The sequence below is a fragment of the Macrobrachium rosenbergii genome, chromosome 58 (genome assembly GCF_040412425.1).
Source record: "Macrobrachium rosenbergii isolate ZJJX-2024 chromosome 58, ASM4041242v1, whole genome shotgun sequence".
In the NCBI taxonomy this organism is placed as follows: domain Eukaryota; kingdom Metazoa; phylum Arthropoda; class Malacostraca; order Decapoda; family Palaemonidae; genus Macrobrachium; species Macrobrachium rosenbergii.
In genome coordinates this window covers 15,819,450-15,832,393 of record NC_089798.1, presented here as the reverse complement: position 1 = coordinate 15,832,393, position 12,944 = coordinate 15,819,450, and the positions used below count along the sequence as shown (strand labels likewise).

The window sequence follows — 12,944 nt, the reverse complement described above, 5'->3', positions numbered from 1 at the left end:
ATAATGGTGGCCCTGTAGTGAAAAAACCAAGTTGTTATTGGAAATTAATTAGTATAAATTGTTTTTAATAAGGGACACTTGTACATCCCTGTATCATTAGCATATTCCATCTTACAGGTTAACTTGATTACTAGTGTGTAGTTGTTATACATTTTATAAAATATCTATGTTAACTTAAACCCTTTGGGGTTTTGGTTAGTTTTGACACCCGTACATGGCTATATTATTTAAACTGTTAGTCCTTTTACAATGGCTATGTGAAATTTTGATTCTAAGTTGTCATGCCATTCAGACTAAACCTCTATAAAATAATTTGTTTAACTAACCCAAGCTACTGTTTTATATGGCAGAGTTAATGCTTCTAGTATAACCCACATTAAGCTAAGCATTAAGGATTTCTTAGAGGGTTCTCGCGTAACCTGTTCCAAGCCACTTCTCATTCTAGGCTTATTTAAAACCTAGGGATATACACTACACAAAACAACCATCTTATATTTTGGTTTTCTATTATATGTAGCTGAGACTACTCTTTTGTCTGTTACTCAGCCACACTGTTTCTAAGCTAACAGCAGGATAGTCCCTTAAAAGTGGATTCCTATTTAGTCTGGTTAGGCTACTGCCTGTTAGTTTTATATAACTTTTCATGGTATGGGCTACGTAACACCCTACCAGTATGTAGCCTTGCAGAAAGGCTACTGTGTTGTAAAAGCTATGTTATTTTTATTGAGCCTAGAATACTATTCATATGTAATCTAAGGCTCATTTGTTCTTTCTTAGCCTAGTATAGGGTATTGCCTAATCCAGATTATTATAGATCACTCTTAAATGTATAGGCTATATAAAACCAGAAACTTTAATATGTAATCTTATACTGTAGTTAGGCTGCTATTTTTGTCTAACCCAGGTTGTTGTTCATATCCAGTCCCAGGTTATTTGGTCTACTATATGAAACAGCAACCCAATAATGTGTGATCTTATGGCTAGGCTATTACTTACGCTAATCTAGGATACTGCCTAATCCAGATTATTTAATTCACACTTAAGGGTGTGGGTTACATAAAACACAATTACCTTAGTATATGTCCTTAAAACTAGGCTACCATATCATCTGGCACAGGTTACTGTTTTCATCTAGTCCTAGATTACACGGTGTAGGCTAATGATTTAGTCCAACAATGGGATGTTTAGTAGGAGGTTACCACTTAAATTAATATAAGGTACTGTCTAGTTCTGGATTGTTTAGATTGTGCTAGGTATACAGGCTATATAAAGGGAAAAATCTGTAGCTTGTTTATCAGATCTTAGGGTCCTTGGTGTAAATTAGGCTGCTGCTTAGGACCATAAAAGGATATGTCTTAAAAGGTTCTTACTTACCTTAATTTAGGTTACTACCAGGTACAGGTTATTTAAATCACCTTTAGGATGTGTAATTCTAGGTTATAGGCTACAAACAACATCCACTATAGTCTAAATTATTCTCACTGAATTTGTTAGGCTACCATCTTATGTAGGCTACCGCCTAGGCTATTGTAGACATCATTATCTGAAAGGACTATCTAAATTAATAATAAATTGTGGCACATTTCCTTAGTTAAAACTTCTAAATAGAATTATCAAAACAAAGTCCGGTTTCCGGCTTCCGTACACAAACTGAATACTTGTTCCACAGTTTGAATAAACTAACAATTTTTAACTGGAGCTTAAAAATAAGCACTTAACTTTCAAGTTTAGATGTTTCCATGACCCGTGCTGATGAAAAAATTTAGAATTGAAGCAATTTTGTGAGGAGCACTGACTTGCCGTACGCACTACTTTGTCTAGAAGAGGGCAATGGAGTCTGGTCTTTTGCCTGCCTGGTCGTAAACAGGATGGCAGACGCGCATGTGCAATAGTCACTGCTTATAGTTTTTGATGTAGGAAAACTGGGTTCAACTTCGCTGAAGATAAGGGAAAATGCCCCCTTATCTCTGAGTCCATTATACTCTATAACATGTCACAGTGTTTTCATTACAACACAATACCCGGCTACAAGACCAGGCTAAAAGATATTTCTTAGATATTGTCTAGTCACCAAGGAGCGTGGGCACACCAAGGGGGTTAACTCCTTGAGGATGAAACAAGCGACTATGCAATCAAAAAGTATAATATTTGCAGCTCAGAACCTCTGAAGTTCCAGTGATTCAGCAACAGGGTTAGGAAGATCATTCCACATTTTGGTTACAATTGAAATTAAAGTTGCAGAAACTGTGTGATATTGCACCTTATAGAAGAAAAGATAAGGTTGCTAGAATTAGCTGCATATCCAGTGTTTCTTGTTTGAGAGTATATTCAGTCACATTTTCCTCTTGTGAGGTATTCATGAGTAAATTTTGCAAGGGATTAAAATAAAGTAAGTACTGTATAGGGACATACAGTTTTTATACTTGCAATACTCTGTTTCCTAGCATTGTTCATGAAAACTATACACAGTTGTACTTTTGAGGTCATCATTCAATGCATCTATTGTAGTATATATCAATCATAAATTTTTTGTAGGTAGTCTAGATATGGGAATTCGTTGATATAACTAACCATCCATTTCCATTTACAGGTTATCGATATGTGCACTTCAGAGACTTAGCAGGTAAAAATTTGGCACCGTCAGCCCTTTTTGTTCATGTTAGTATTGGTGACAATTGAAAGGAAATGGCTACTTACAAGATTCTGAAACTAAGGCAATAAGTACAATCGTGAGAGAGTTTTCATATAAAATGATTTGCATAAGCTGACCAATGCTTCTTGATGTAGCTGGTGGAAGTGATGCTTTTTATGACAGCTTTGTAAAATTGTGTGGCAACCCAAAGCTAAATGTATAAATACAAACTTCATTTATTTTTTTTATTGTGTAATCTTGAAAACCACCAAAAGTAACTGGTTATTTTAAGGATTTTTTTTTATTTTATGTTTACAATAAAGTTAGTCTATCTATATAAAGTAGCCTGTTAGAAGAGTTGTGATAATTACAGGATTAACTGATATGGTTAAATGTTATATATTATCTGTTGAAGACTGTATAGTTGTCTGTACTTATTAACCATGACTGAAACAGTCTGATTGGAAGTTATATTTTTGTATTTTTTTATTTGGGATCTTGTGTGAAATGCAGTACAGGGAGTTATTTTTTTGCCTTATGTAAGACTAGAAAATGTCAGTATGACTGTAAATGACAAATGGGTTTTGAAAGGTTGCCCATTTGAGTTAATTAAAAACTGATAAATGCCAATTTTGCATTTTGCAGTACTTTTTTTATGAAAACAGATTTAAGATTGTAATGGCTTTACTGAGCTTTGTATTTTGTATTCAGAATAATCCATGTAGGGGATGTAGTTTATGAATAATAGTAAGGGAATTTTAATACTAGAACTAAATTGAGAAATTTATAGATCAAACTAAGCAAGACTATAACAGTTGCTGTTTATTGATTGAAAATCTGCTGAAATAACTTCTGAATATTATTGTAATATTTGTTGTTTTATTGATTTAATTTTTTTCTTTTGGGGAGGAGACTTGTAGTGTCTTGCCATGTACAGAAATGATTTTTCACTTTTATGTAAATATCAAAGTCTAGTTTTGAACCCTGCTCAGCTTCTTGATTAGTTATTTTAGCTGGCATAATTTTAGATCTGTATTTTTAATTTAAGTTGTACATTATCTGGATATGTTAGAAGACTTGAAACGAATTTTTTTTTTTATAAACAAAGATACAGTATGGAGAGCCTTAATTATTGTATTATCAAAGTGTGCAAACTAATCCATATGCATTTATGACAGTGAGATGCAAATTAATGTAATGAAAAAACATATTTAAATGTGAGCATGAAGCATGTTCATCGTAATGTGTTGAGAATTGTTATATAAATTTACCCTTGAAAGTGGTAATTTTGAAAGCAAGTATTTAAATTACATTGCCACTGGAATGTAACTTTTTCCTAAATGTTTATTGTTACCTTTGGCAGCCATTGTCTTGGTTAGATGCAGGTACTTGATAAGATATGATTAATCTCTGCGATTTAAGCAGCTCACTGCCACATAGTTATAATTTTTTTAACAATTCTTTAAGTGTTGCTTTGCTGAATCAGAGGATTTTCTTTGTAAAATTTCAGTAGGTAAGCAACAATTATTTAGAATAAAAACTTGTGGCTAGAAGTTTATTTAGTGTTTTGCAAATGTTAGAATAAATGTGGAATGTACTGAGTAATCACCAACCATAAGAAACACTTTGCCTCATTGTGATAACTAGATTTTATAGTTACTGACCATGTGAAGATCATGAAAAAACTGCTGTCATTTTATTTTATTTCTCATCAACTTTGCAGCCAATAACAGAAACTGATGTTCATTGTTTTTTTCCAAAATACTCTGCTTTAAAGTTAATAACTTCAAAAATTAGGTTAGTTGTCATGAGAAGCATTTAAGTTATATGTATAGATTACATGATATTCACTGCATTATATAGTATTAATTCACGCTGAAAACATTGACAGTGTTTTTCTTAAGGCATGTAACAGGTCATGCTGACTGATTTTCTTTGTGAGTACTGCCTTGTAGATTTTAAGAAATTAATATAGAGGCACATTATATAGTTCCTCTAAGGCCTTTAAATGTTTGTTGGAATTGTTAAGAAAATGTATGCAAGCTATTTCTGTTGTGGTGTGTTCTTTACAACAATAGCTAAATCATTTTTAAATTGACTTACACTTAAAATGTTGAGATTTAAAGCATTTGTGAATTGTAATGAGATGTTCATATTTTTTCCCTGTCCAAAGAATGCACAACAGGTTCAAAGTAATTTCTCAAAATGTTTCCTTTGAAGTTCAATAACTGAAGGTGCTAAATGTTTCTTATGAAAGGTATACCAATATCAGACCTCATACAGTCTATCTGAAAATGCTTGTGAATTGAACTACTTATTTTGTAAGTAAATTCTTGTACATGGGCTTTAGAGAACTACCATCATGAGAAGCTATCAGAAAACTCAGTATATAAGCGGTCTTAGAATCCATTTTGTGAAAAAAAAAAAAACTCTACACTCCCAGATTTAGTCTGTGATTTCATCTCCTGTGATTATGTAGAAGAGGTTTGATGCAGGTGGACAGTGGTATAGGTAAAATGCACATATTTTATACATACACATGCTTTTGAAGTGTTTTAGTTTTCTCCACATTTTTTTCCTTAAGCAAATGTTATTAATAATCAAGTAATGCTGTGAATGATATTGGTGCTTTGTTGTGTACTTTTTTTTTTGCAAGAAACTGTGGCAGATGCTGTTTTCATCAACTGAATATTCCCTTGTATAATATCATAAAGAAAAAATGAAATTCATGTTGCTTATAGTAAATTACAGTTAAAGTACTTTATTACGGAATTAAAATTTTACATTTCACTTCCGATGTCAATATTTTATGTTATATAAAGAGCTTTTATACACAGTATACTCATTTATCCTTAATGTAAGTTACACATGATGAAGTCAATTATCTCTTGCGCTTTTTACCTTTGGATTTTTTCTTTCTTCCTCTCTTTCTATTTGCTGCTGCATTAGGTGAAGATTTTGCTTCCCTTTTCATTGGTGCTCTGCAAGAAATTGAAAAATATACTAATAATAAAAAGTAAATATAGACTAACTGCATGTCATGCCCATACATTTAATCCATGTTCATTCCCCTCCCTTGACACAACACTTGGGGAGGAAGTGGTATTTGTTTTCCACCCTGACACATTTAATCATATTGAAAATTAAAGACAAGACCTTTATTTATTTGTTATTCTTCTCTTCTTGCTCTTTTCCTGATACTGTCAACCATTGCCAAGATATTGACTAGGCTTTACTGCATGCTTGATTTTAAGGGGATGGAGTTAGTGTGCACAACTCCTTCCCCAGAAAAGGGGAAGAATTGATTGCCCTTAATGCTTGGTCCGATGATGATGATTAACAACCCCCAAGTCACACAACACTAGTAGTAAGTTGCAGCTCCAGGAAGTTCTAATATAGTTCTAAGAAGTGCTGGGGCAGTCACCAGTTGTGACTGTACAACATTCAATCCCAGTTCTGTCCCCTTAAGGTGGGAGGCTGTCCTAAATAATGTGGCTAATGCTGCATGAAGAGTAAAATATTTCACCAACAAGCAAAAAACTGACAAAAGCAACAAATATGGATACACTTCCAAACAAGTGGAAGTCCAATTTAACTACTCTGACATCATACAAGAGCAAAAAAGCTTAAGAGCTGACTGAACATTTAACTGCCATTACACTGGAACATACAACTTCAACATTACCTATGCTCAAAACTCTGATAAAACTCCACTCCTCATTTCAAAGAAAAAATCACTTTGGTGTCCAATATAACACTTTAAACTAAAGTACACTAACAAATTTATTAAAGGAACAAAAGTAACGGTTAAAAAGTCAAAACAAGTTTCACTACATTCGTGGCACAATTACTGTTGAGGTTAATCAATTTATGAGGGATTAAAAGCTTGGAAACAATGAAAGAATTAAAATATAAAAAAAAATACCCCAAGCATCTGAGCTGTGAATTATAAAAACAAACGGAAGTGTCTGAGATAAATTTTCAAGTAAAGATTCAGTGACTAGGAAAGTAAAATATAAAGATAGTGTATGTTTTTTCAAAACAAAACAGCATGAAAATCATTGCAATTAATACATATTGTTTTTTTTTATTAAACATCACATTTTCCTCCTTTGACCCCTAGTTGCATCCACATTTTAGCCTTTTACTTTGCATCCATTTCTGCTTCATTTCTTCAGTCTTGCTGTCCAACAATTCTAACTGTTACTTCTTGGTGCAACTACTGGTTTTCTCTCTGCTCCACCTAAAGATCCTCTGTACTTCATTTCCTTTATTTTTTAAACTTTTTATCTTGCTGTCCAACCAGTCAACTGCCTCACTTGACTGTTTTAGGTGCTGAATGGCCAAATGGGCCTCAGGGATTGGCTTGATGGCCTAAATTTTAAAAATAATCAGTCATCATCTAATATGAAGATGGGGGTAATGACATGGTAGAGCGAGGAGAAACTTGAACCAAACCTTACCCTCGGTGCTGGGTCTGATCCCGACTGGCTGATATTTTATCTCTACTGTTCCTCTTTTGGAGGGAAGGAGTCCATCCTGGACAAAAATTCTTGCTTTCATATGATGAGAAAAACTGTCAATAATAATGGAAAATAGGAATGAAAAGGAATTTAGTTACAAATAACCCACCTAACAAACTGATGGGTAAAGGATCACCATTTTTGAGCCATATAGAGAAAAAGAAAAACTGAATAAAAGCAAGGAGAGATAGGATTTACCCTTAATTTATAGGGATTGGCAAAATGATTGGACAAATATACCCCCACAAAACAAACTAAAACAAATTAAGAACGAAGTTAAAAAATGGCATTCTTCTACCCAAAAGCAAAGAATCAATGAGGTTATTTTAACAAGACTCAGAATAGGACACTCCAGACTCACACGTGGTCATCTGATGTCAACTCCGCACACAAACCCAATAACTTGTGAAGGATGTAACATCCCAGTAACAATCAAACACATCTTGATTGACTGTCCCAGATGGCATCATGAAAGAAAGACTTATTTACAAAATAAATCAATAAAGGATATTCTAGCAGAAGGTAATAACTTTTCAATTAATAATATCATTCTCTTCCTAAACAAAATTAAATTGATAAGTAAAATATAATCTCCCCTTTTTTTTTTTTTTTTCTTTATTTTTTTCGATTGTTTTTTCTAATCCCCCCCCCTTTTTATTATTTATTTATTTAGTTAACTACTTAATTTTTTTATGTACTCTTTCCCCCATTCTTTTCCCAGCCCGAGAAGAACCCTAAAAGAGTTCAGAGGTCTGGTTAAACAAATCATTTATAACTAACTAACACCCAATTTCTTCTCTTGACAATTGGTCAAAATTCCTGATAAACTACTGAAACTGACAAATAAAATAACTGTCCATGTTAAAAAATATATTATCAGAATACCCTACAAAAAGTTTTCCAAATGAAGATTGACTAAACCACGAAAAAATCAATATGAAGTCTTCCTAAACACTAAGGAAATCTGTGGAGTTAGTTTCAAATGAAGACTGACACAACCATGAAAAAGTCAATATGAATATTGACACAACCATAAAAAAATCAATATGAAGTCTTCCCAAACTAAGGAAATCTGTGGAGTAAAGAACATGATTCATTGATTTATATACAAAGAACCTTTCTTCCTAAAAGATATGCAAGATAAGAACTTACTTTAGAATCATTACAATTCAGATATAATAATATGCATTACCTTCACCTTTATGAAATCAACAGTTAAAAGGGCAATTTACAAATTCCAGGAAAAGTTTGTCAAACAAAACTTGCCTTTACAAATTAAAATATAGTACTCAGGCAAACCTGAGAACATCATTTATTCCAAAACCACTAAAATTCAACCAACAGTGCCAATTCAGTCACACTGAAAAGGTTCCACAAAGAAATTATATGCTGTATGTAGACCAGAAAGTCATTCTACAGATTGGCCCTGTGGAGGGATAGCGCTGTCAGTACACCTCATGTGGTGCACTGTAGGAATTACTCAGGGTTGTTAGCAGTGTTCCTTTGGCTCCTAATTGCACCCACTTTTAGCCTTATACATGATCTCCATTCTGCTTCCTTTCTTTAATCTTACTGTCCAACTACTCCATCTCTCTTTTCACTGTCTAAAGCACTGAATGGTTGAAGGTGCCCCAGTACTTGGCTTCATAACTAAACTTTCATAAATCAGTTCCACATAATGGAGTTACAATAGACCCAGGTACATAAACTGTAGTCTTGCATACCAGGTCATATCATACATGTCTTTTTTTTATTATGTATACAGTAATACAGAAATGAAACTACTAATGAATAAAACTACTGTAGCTTGCCTGCAAGAGGAGTCACACTGGAATTGAAAAGTTGAGAGCTTTCAGACCCAGCAAAAAATCCTACCTACAGAAAATCTCTATCTAAAGAGCATAAATATAAAAGTACACAATAAAAATAAAAAACAGGTTTTGACGTGGGAAAAACCTACTTTTGGTAGCTGCTGTGAGTCCTCAAAGGAGATGCACTCTCATGGTCCCCCCCCCCGGACTCCATATGACAAGACACCAATCTTAAAGAATTCTCTTACACTGTAGTTGGTTCAGGCCAGAATAGTGCTGTTGGCATTCTAATACAATATAAAGGATTCAGGACAAGAGAGCTCTATCACCTGTCCATACAACGACTGCCTCAGTGGTTTCATTCATCCTACTCACACAGATGTTACAACAGCATGTATGTTGGCTATCTTTCTATTTACACGTCAAGTTTGTGCTAGATAAATGTTCACTTCAGTCCCATGCCTTTTCATCAAGGAGAGTGGGTGAGTTTGGGGACTCACAGTGGCTGCCAAAAACAGGTTTTTTCTATGTCAAACCTGTTTTTCAATAGCACAGCTGCTGTTTGTCCTCAAAGGAGCTTACAAAAGAAATTGACAGGTGACAAAACGGCTTAGCTCCTAACAAATAAATCCCTGCAACCCACACAAATTCTTGGTACAAAGTATAGTCACAGGTTGTTAACCACTGTCTTTATTCCAGATACCCATTAGATTTGGCAATAAAGAACAGAAAATAACACATGAACCTATATATGTATTATTCCTTGTGGTTCTAAGGTGACTTACCTAATTATGCCAGGCCTGGCTGCAGGATTATTGCCCCTTCCCTGGCAATATCTCGGCATGACCATCACTCTCATGGCAATAGTGATTATGGAATTTTTTATCCAAGGTAAAGTCACAAGTTATCAACCGTTTTCTTGATTCTAGATACCCACTACGGTTTGGCAATAACAAACAGGAAACACAAACATCTATATATGTATTATCCCTTGGGGTTCCACAGTGACTTACCAAATTATATCAGGTCTTGCTGTGGGATTATTAGGCATTCTCCAATTTAGGACTACTGCCTCTAATTACCAGCCTGTACAAACTGAGACTTCTTTGAAGAAAACATTTCTGACTGAAAGAAGTTAACGGTGTACTCACCATGCGACTTAGGAAATGAGCGACGGTCTGCCTTTTTAACGAGAGAAATGAGGGAAACTAATTCTCAGCCCATGCAGAGAAAGTGGTTTATTTCCCTCATCAGAAAAGGGGATTTTCCTCTTAAAATGTTCTCAATCTTGGCCAGGAATGATAGGCCAAGAGCCAACAGTAAATGACAACTAGGTGTATAAGTGATGAAACAATGTCCCTGTCTAAGACAGGCCAGTACAATAATCCAAGCTCTTGATGCCAAAGCAGTAAAGAAGACTGACTTCTGGAGCATATGAGTTGTAGTTGTGTTGGGCCCACTGAATTGAAGGGATGACAGGAGTCTAAGAATCTTATTCATGGACCCGGGAATGGGAAGCCTTGCTGGAACTGGCCTTTGCAGTGCAAAAGATTAGAGAAGGGGAATACCTATTTCTATATTAAAATCAACTCCAAAACCATAAAGCAAGGGTCCCAACAATGCTGCCTTGTATGCCATGATTATTGTTATAGCAAGTTGCTTGACCTCAAAAGATATATAAAACTGTTTCAACAGTTTTTGCACTAGGTACTTAGCAATGTTAGGCAAATAATCTTCATGGTAGACTACATTTAAAAAATATACATGTGAAGGTCACTGCTCAGGAAGGAGGGTACAGTAGACTTCCCCTCCTTCTGTCTGGGATAGAACAGCGGACAGTAATGGAATCTACTCTTTCACCCGTTGTTGAAGAACTGAGGAACCAATGACTGTTCAGCTGAGTGGCCACTAGGTAAGTGGTTTTGTGAAAGCTAGTAGATTGTTCAAAACTTTCAAAATTTAGGACAACGGAAGAAAAAAGGTTTCTCATCCTCCATTTGTTCCAGTCTTGTAGGAATACATCTCTTGCTATTGCCTGAGTGTCCAGGTTCAGAGAAATAAACACAGGAAGTTGGTGGTTCTCGCAGGTGGCAAACCAGTCCACTTCAAGATGTGGAAGCATGTTGGCAATTACTGACTTGAGAGGTGCTTTGCATGAGCTCAACCTCGATATAAAACACTGCAGTCATATTGTCTAGGATCGACAAAATGTGGGTCCCTTTTGTGAGTTTCAATTTTCTGAGATGGAAAAACAGCCCACCACTCCAAGAGGCTGACATGACACTCCCTCAGAACAGAAAACAATCTTCCCACTACCTGATGAATAGTGCTATTGGCACAGTAGTACAATATAAAGAACTCAGGACAGGAGGGCTCTATCACCTGTCTATGCAACAACTGCCTCAGTTTTTTCCTTCATCCTTCTCACACAGAAGTGACAACAGTACATATGTCAGCTATCTTCCAGGTCTGTGCTAGATAAATGTTCACCCTACTCCCATGCCTTTTTGTCAGGTCTGTGCTAGATAAATGTTCACCCTACTCCCATGCCTTTTTGTCAGGGAAAGTGGGTGAGTATTGAGACTCACAATGGCTACCAAAATTGGGTTTTTTCTATGTCAAACCTGTTTTTAGATAACACAGTCTCTGTTATCCTCAAAGGAGCTTGCAAAAGAAGCTGACAAGTGACAAAATTGCTTAGCTCTTAATAAATACGTCCAAACAACCCAGACAAATTCTTGGTATAAAGTACACGCGCAGTTTATTAACCATTTTCTTTATTTCAGATACCCATTAGGGTTTGTCAATAAAGAACAGAAAACAACACATGAACCTATACAGTATACGTATTTCTGGATCGGGTCCCGTGTCACCCGGTGAAAAAGTCCATTCAGCACTTATTTCTAGGTAATTCCGTTGCTAGATACCAGAGAAAGCTAAATGAAATGCTGGAGTTACTACCCCCAGAGCGAGCTCCATCAGATGGAGTCGTGTATGGAAAAGGGTGAACTACAAAAACACGGAACCTTATCCTATAGAGATCCCAAAGTCAAAAGTCCCACAGGGAGGTGCCGTTACAAACCCATGCACCACTCGTGGACAGCACACAAAACACCGCTAGCCGCATTCCATTTCAGCAAGCACCTTCGGTCACACGTTTTTTCGTTGTGCTTTTAATCTTGTGCCTTTTTGCATCATTATGGCTTCCTCACAAGGTCTTTCGTCACCTAAGTTGAGTACCAGTATTTCGTTTTTTAGTTGAGGCGATTGAGGCTCCTTATTTCCCTTTACTTTAATAATTAAAGGGATTTATAACGCCCGTCTCGATCTCCTCTCGCGGCCTCACGTGACCTCCATGCGTGGTTCGTGATCTTGGATCGCCCTGTTTTTCGATCTTTCTCACGGTTCCTCTTCGTGTTTAGGATAATTTTCCTTTTCATGAGGTCTAATTAGTGATTTTGATTGATTAACGTTTATTTCCCTTTGCTTCGAGATGACGGCTGGTGTTTAGGCGTCGGGCTTCCCCCTCGAGCCTATTCGCCTTTTATCAATTCATTAACATGCCTTATTTTTGCCCTTCTCTTCTCTTAGCTTCTGGGAATTTTATTTACGTTAGTACTTTTAAGTTTTTTTGTTTTATCTTTAACCCAGTGTTCGGATGCATTTGATATTTGATGATTATTATGGATATTTCTTTTGTTTCGAGGCAGCCATTTCCCTTCACGTCCACATCGTGTTGGGTATGGTCCTCCTCTTGTTTTGTTTTGTTATGTTTTTATTTTATCCCTTTTTATGGGTTGGTTGTTAGCTTTGGATTTCCTTTTTGGGGCGTTAGGCTATTGCCCCCTTTTTCCATGAAAAGGGGGGGTCGTTCATTCTTTTCGTTCACATGCCCTTCATAAGGTTTTGTGTTCGTATTTTCCAATGCGGCGCTTTCCTTAAGTTTTACTAGGGTCTTCTCCTTTGTGTTCCTTCCCC

At 35.7% G+C, this 12,944-nt stretch overlaps 2 protein-coding genes across 49 annotated transcripts in view; one reads left to right on the top strand and one right to left on the bottom strand.

The window, feature by feature from the left end:
- LOC136837145 (1-phosphatidylinositol 4,5-bisphosphate phosphodiesterase delta-4-like) overlaps nucleotides 1–5,464 on the top strand; it is a 377,469-nt gene extending 372,005 nt beyond the window's left edge. For all 47 annotated transcript variants that reach the window (XM_067101787.1, XM_067101785.1, XM_067101771.1 and 44 more), the window contains one exon: nucleotides 2,591–5,464. In XM_067101787.1, coding sequence (XP_066957888.1) covers nucleotides 2,591–2,679 — 89 coding nt within the window. In that variant the 3' untranslated portion in view covers nucleotides 2,680–5,464. The remainder of the gene's footprint in view (nucleotides 1–2,590) is intronic.
- The window catches only part of calypso (ubiquitin carboxyl-terminal hydrolase calypso), a 523,758-nt gene continuing 516,177 nt past the window's right edge, over nucleotides 5,364–12,944 (bottom strand). For both annotated transcript variants that reach the window (XM_067101808.1, XM_067101809.1), the window contains one exon: nucleotides 5,364–5,613. In XM_067101808.1, the coding sequence (XP_066957909.1) occupies nucleotides 5,514–5,613 (100 nt within the window). In that variant the 3' untranslated portion in view covers nucleotides 5,364–5,513. The remainder of the gene's footprint in view (nucleotides 5,614–12,944) is intronic.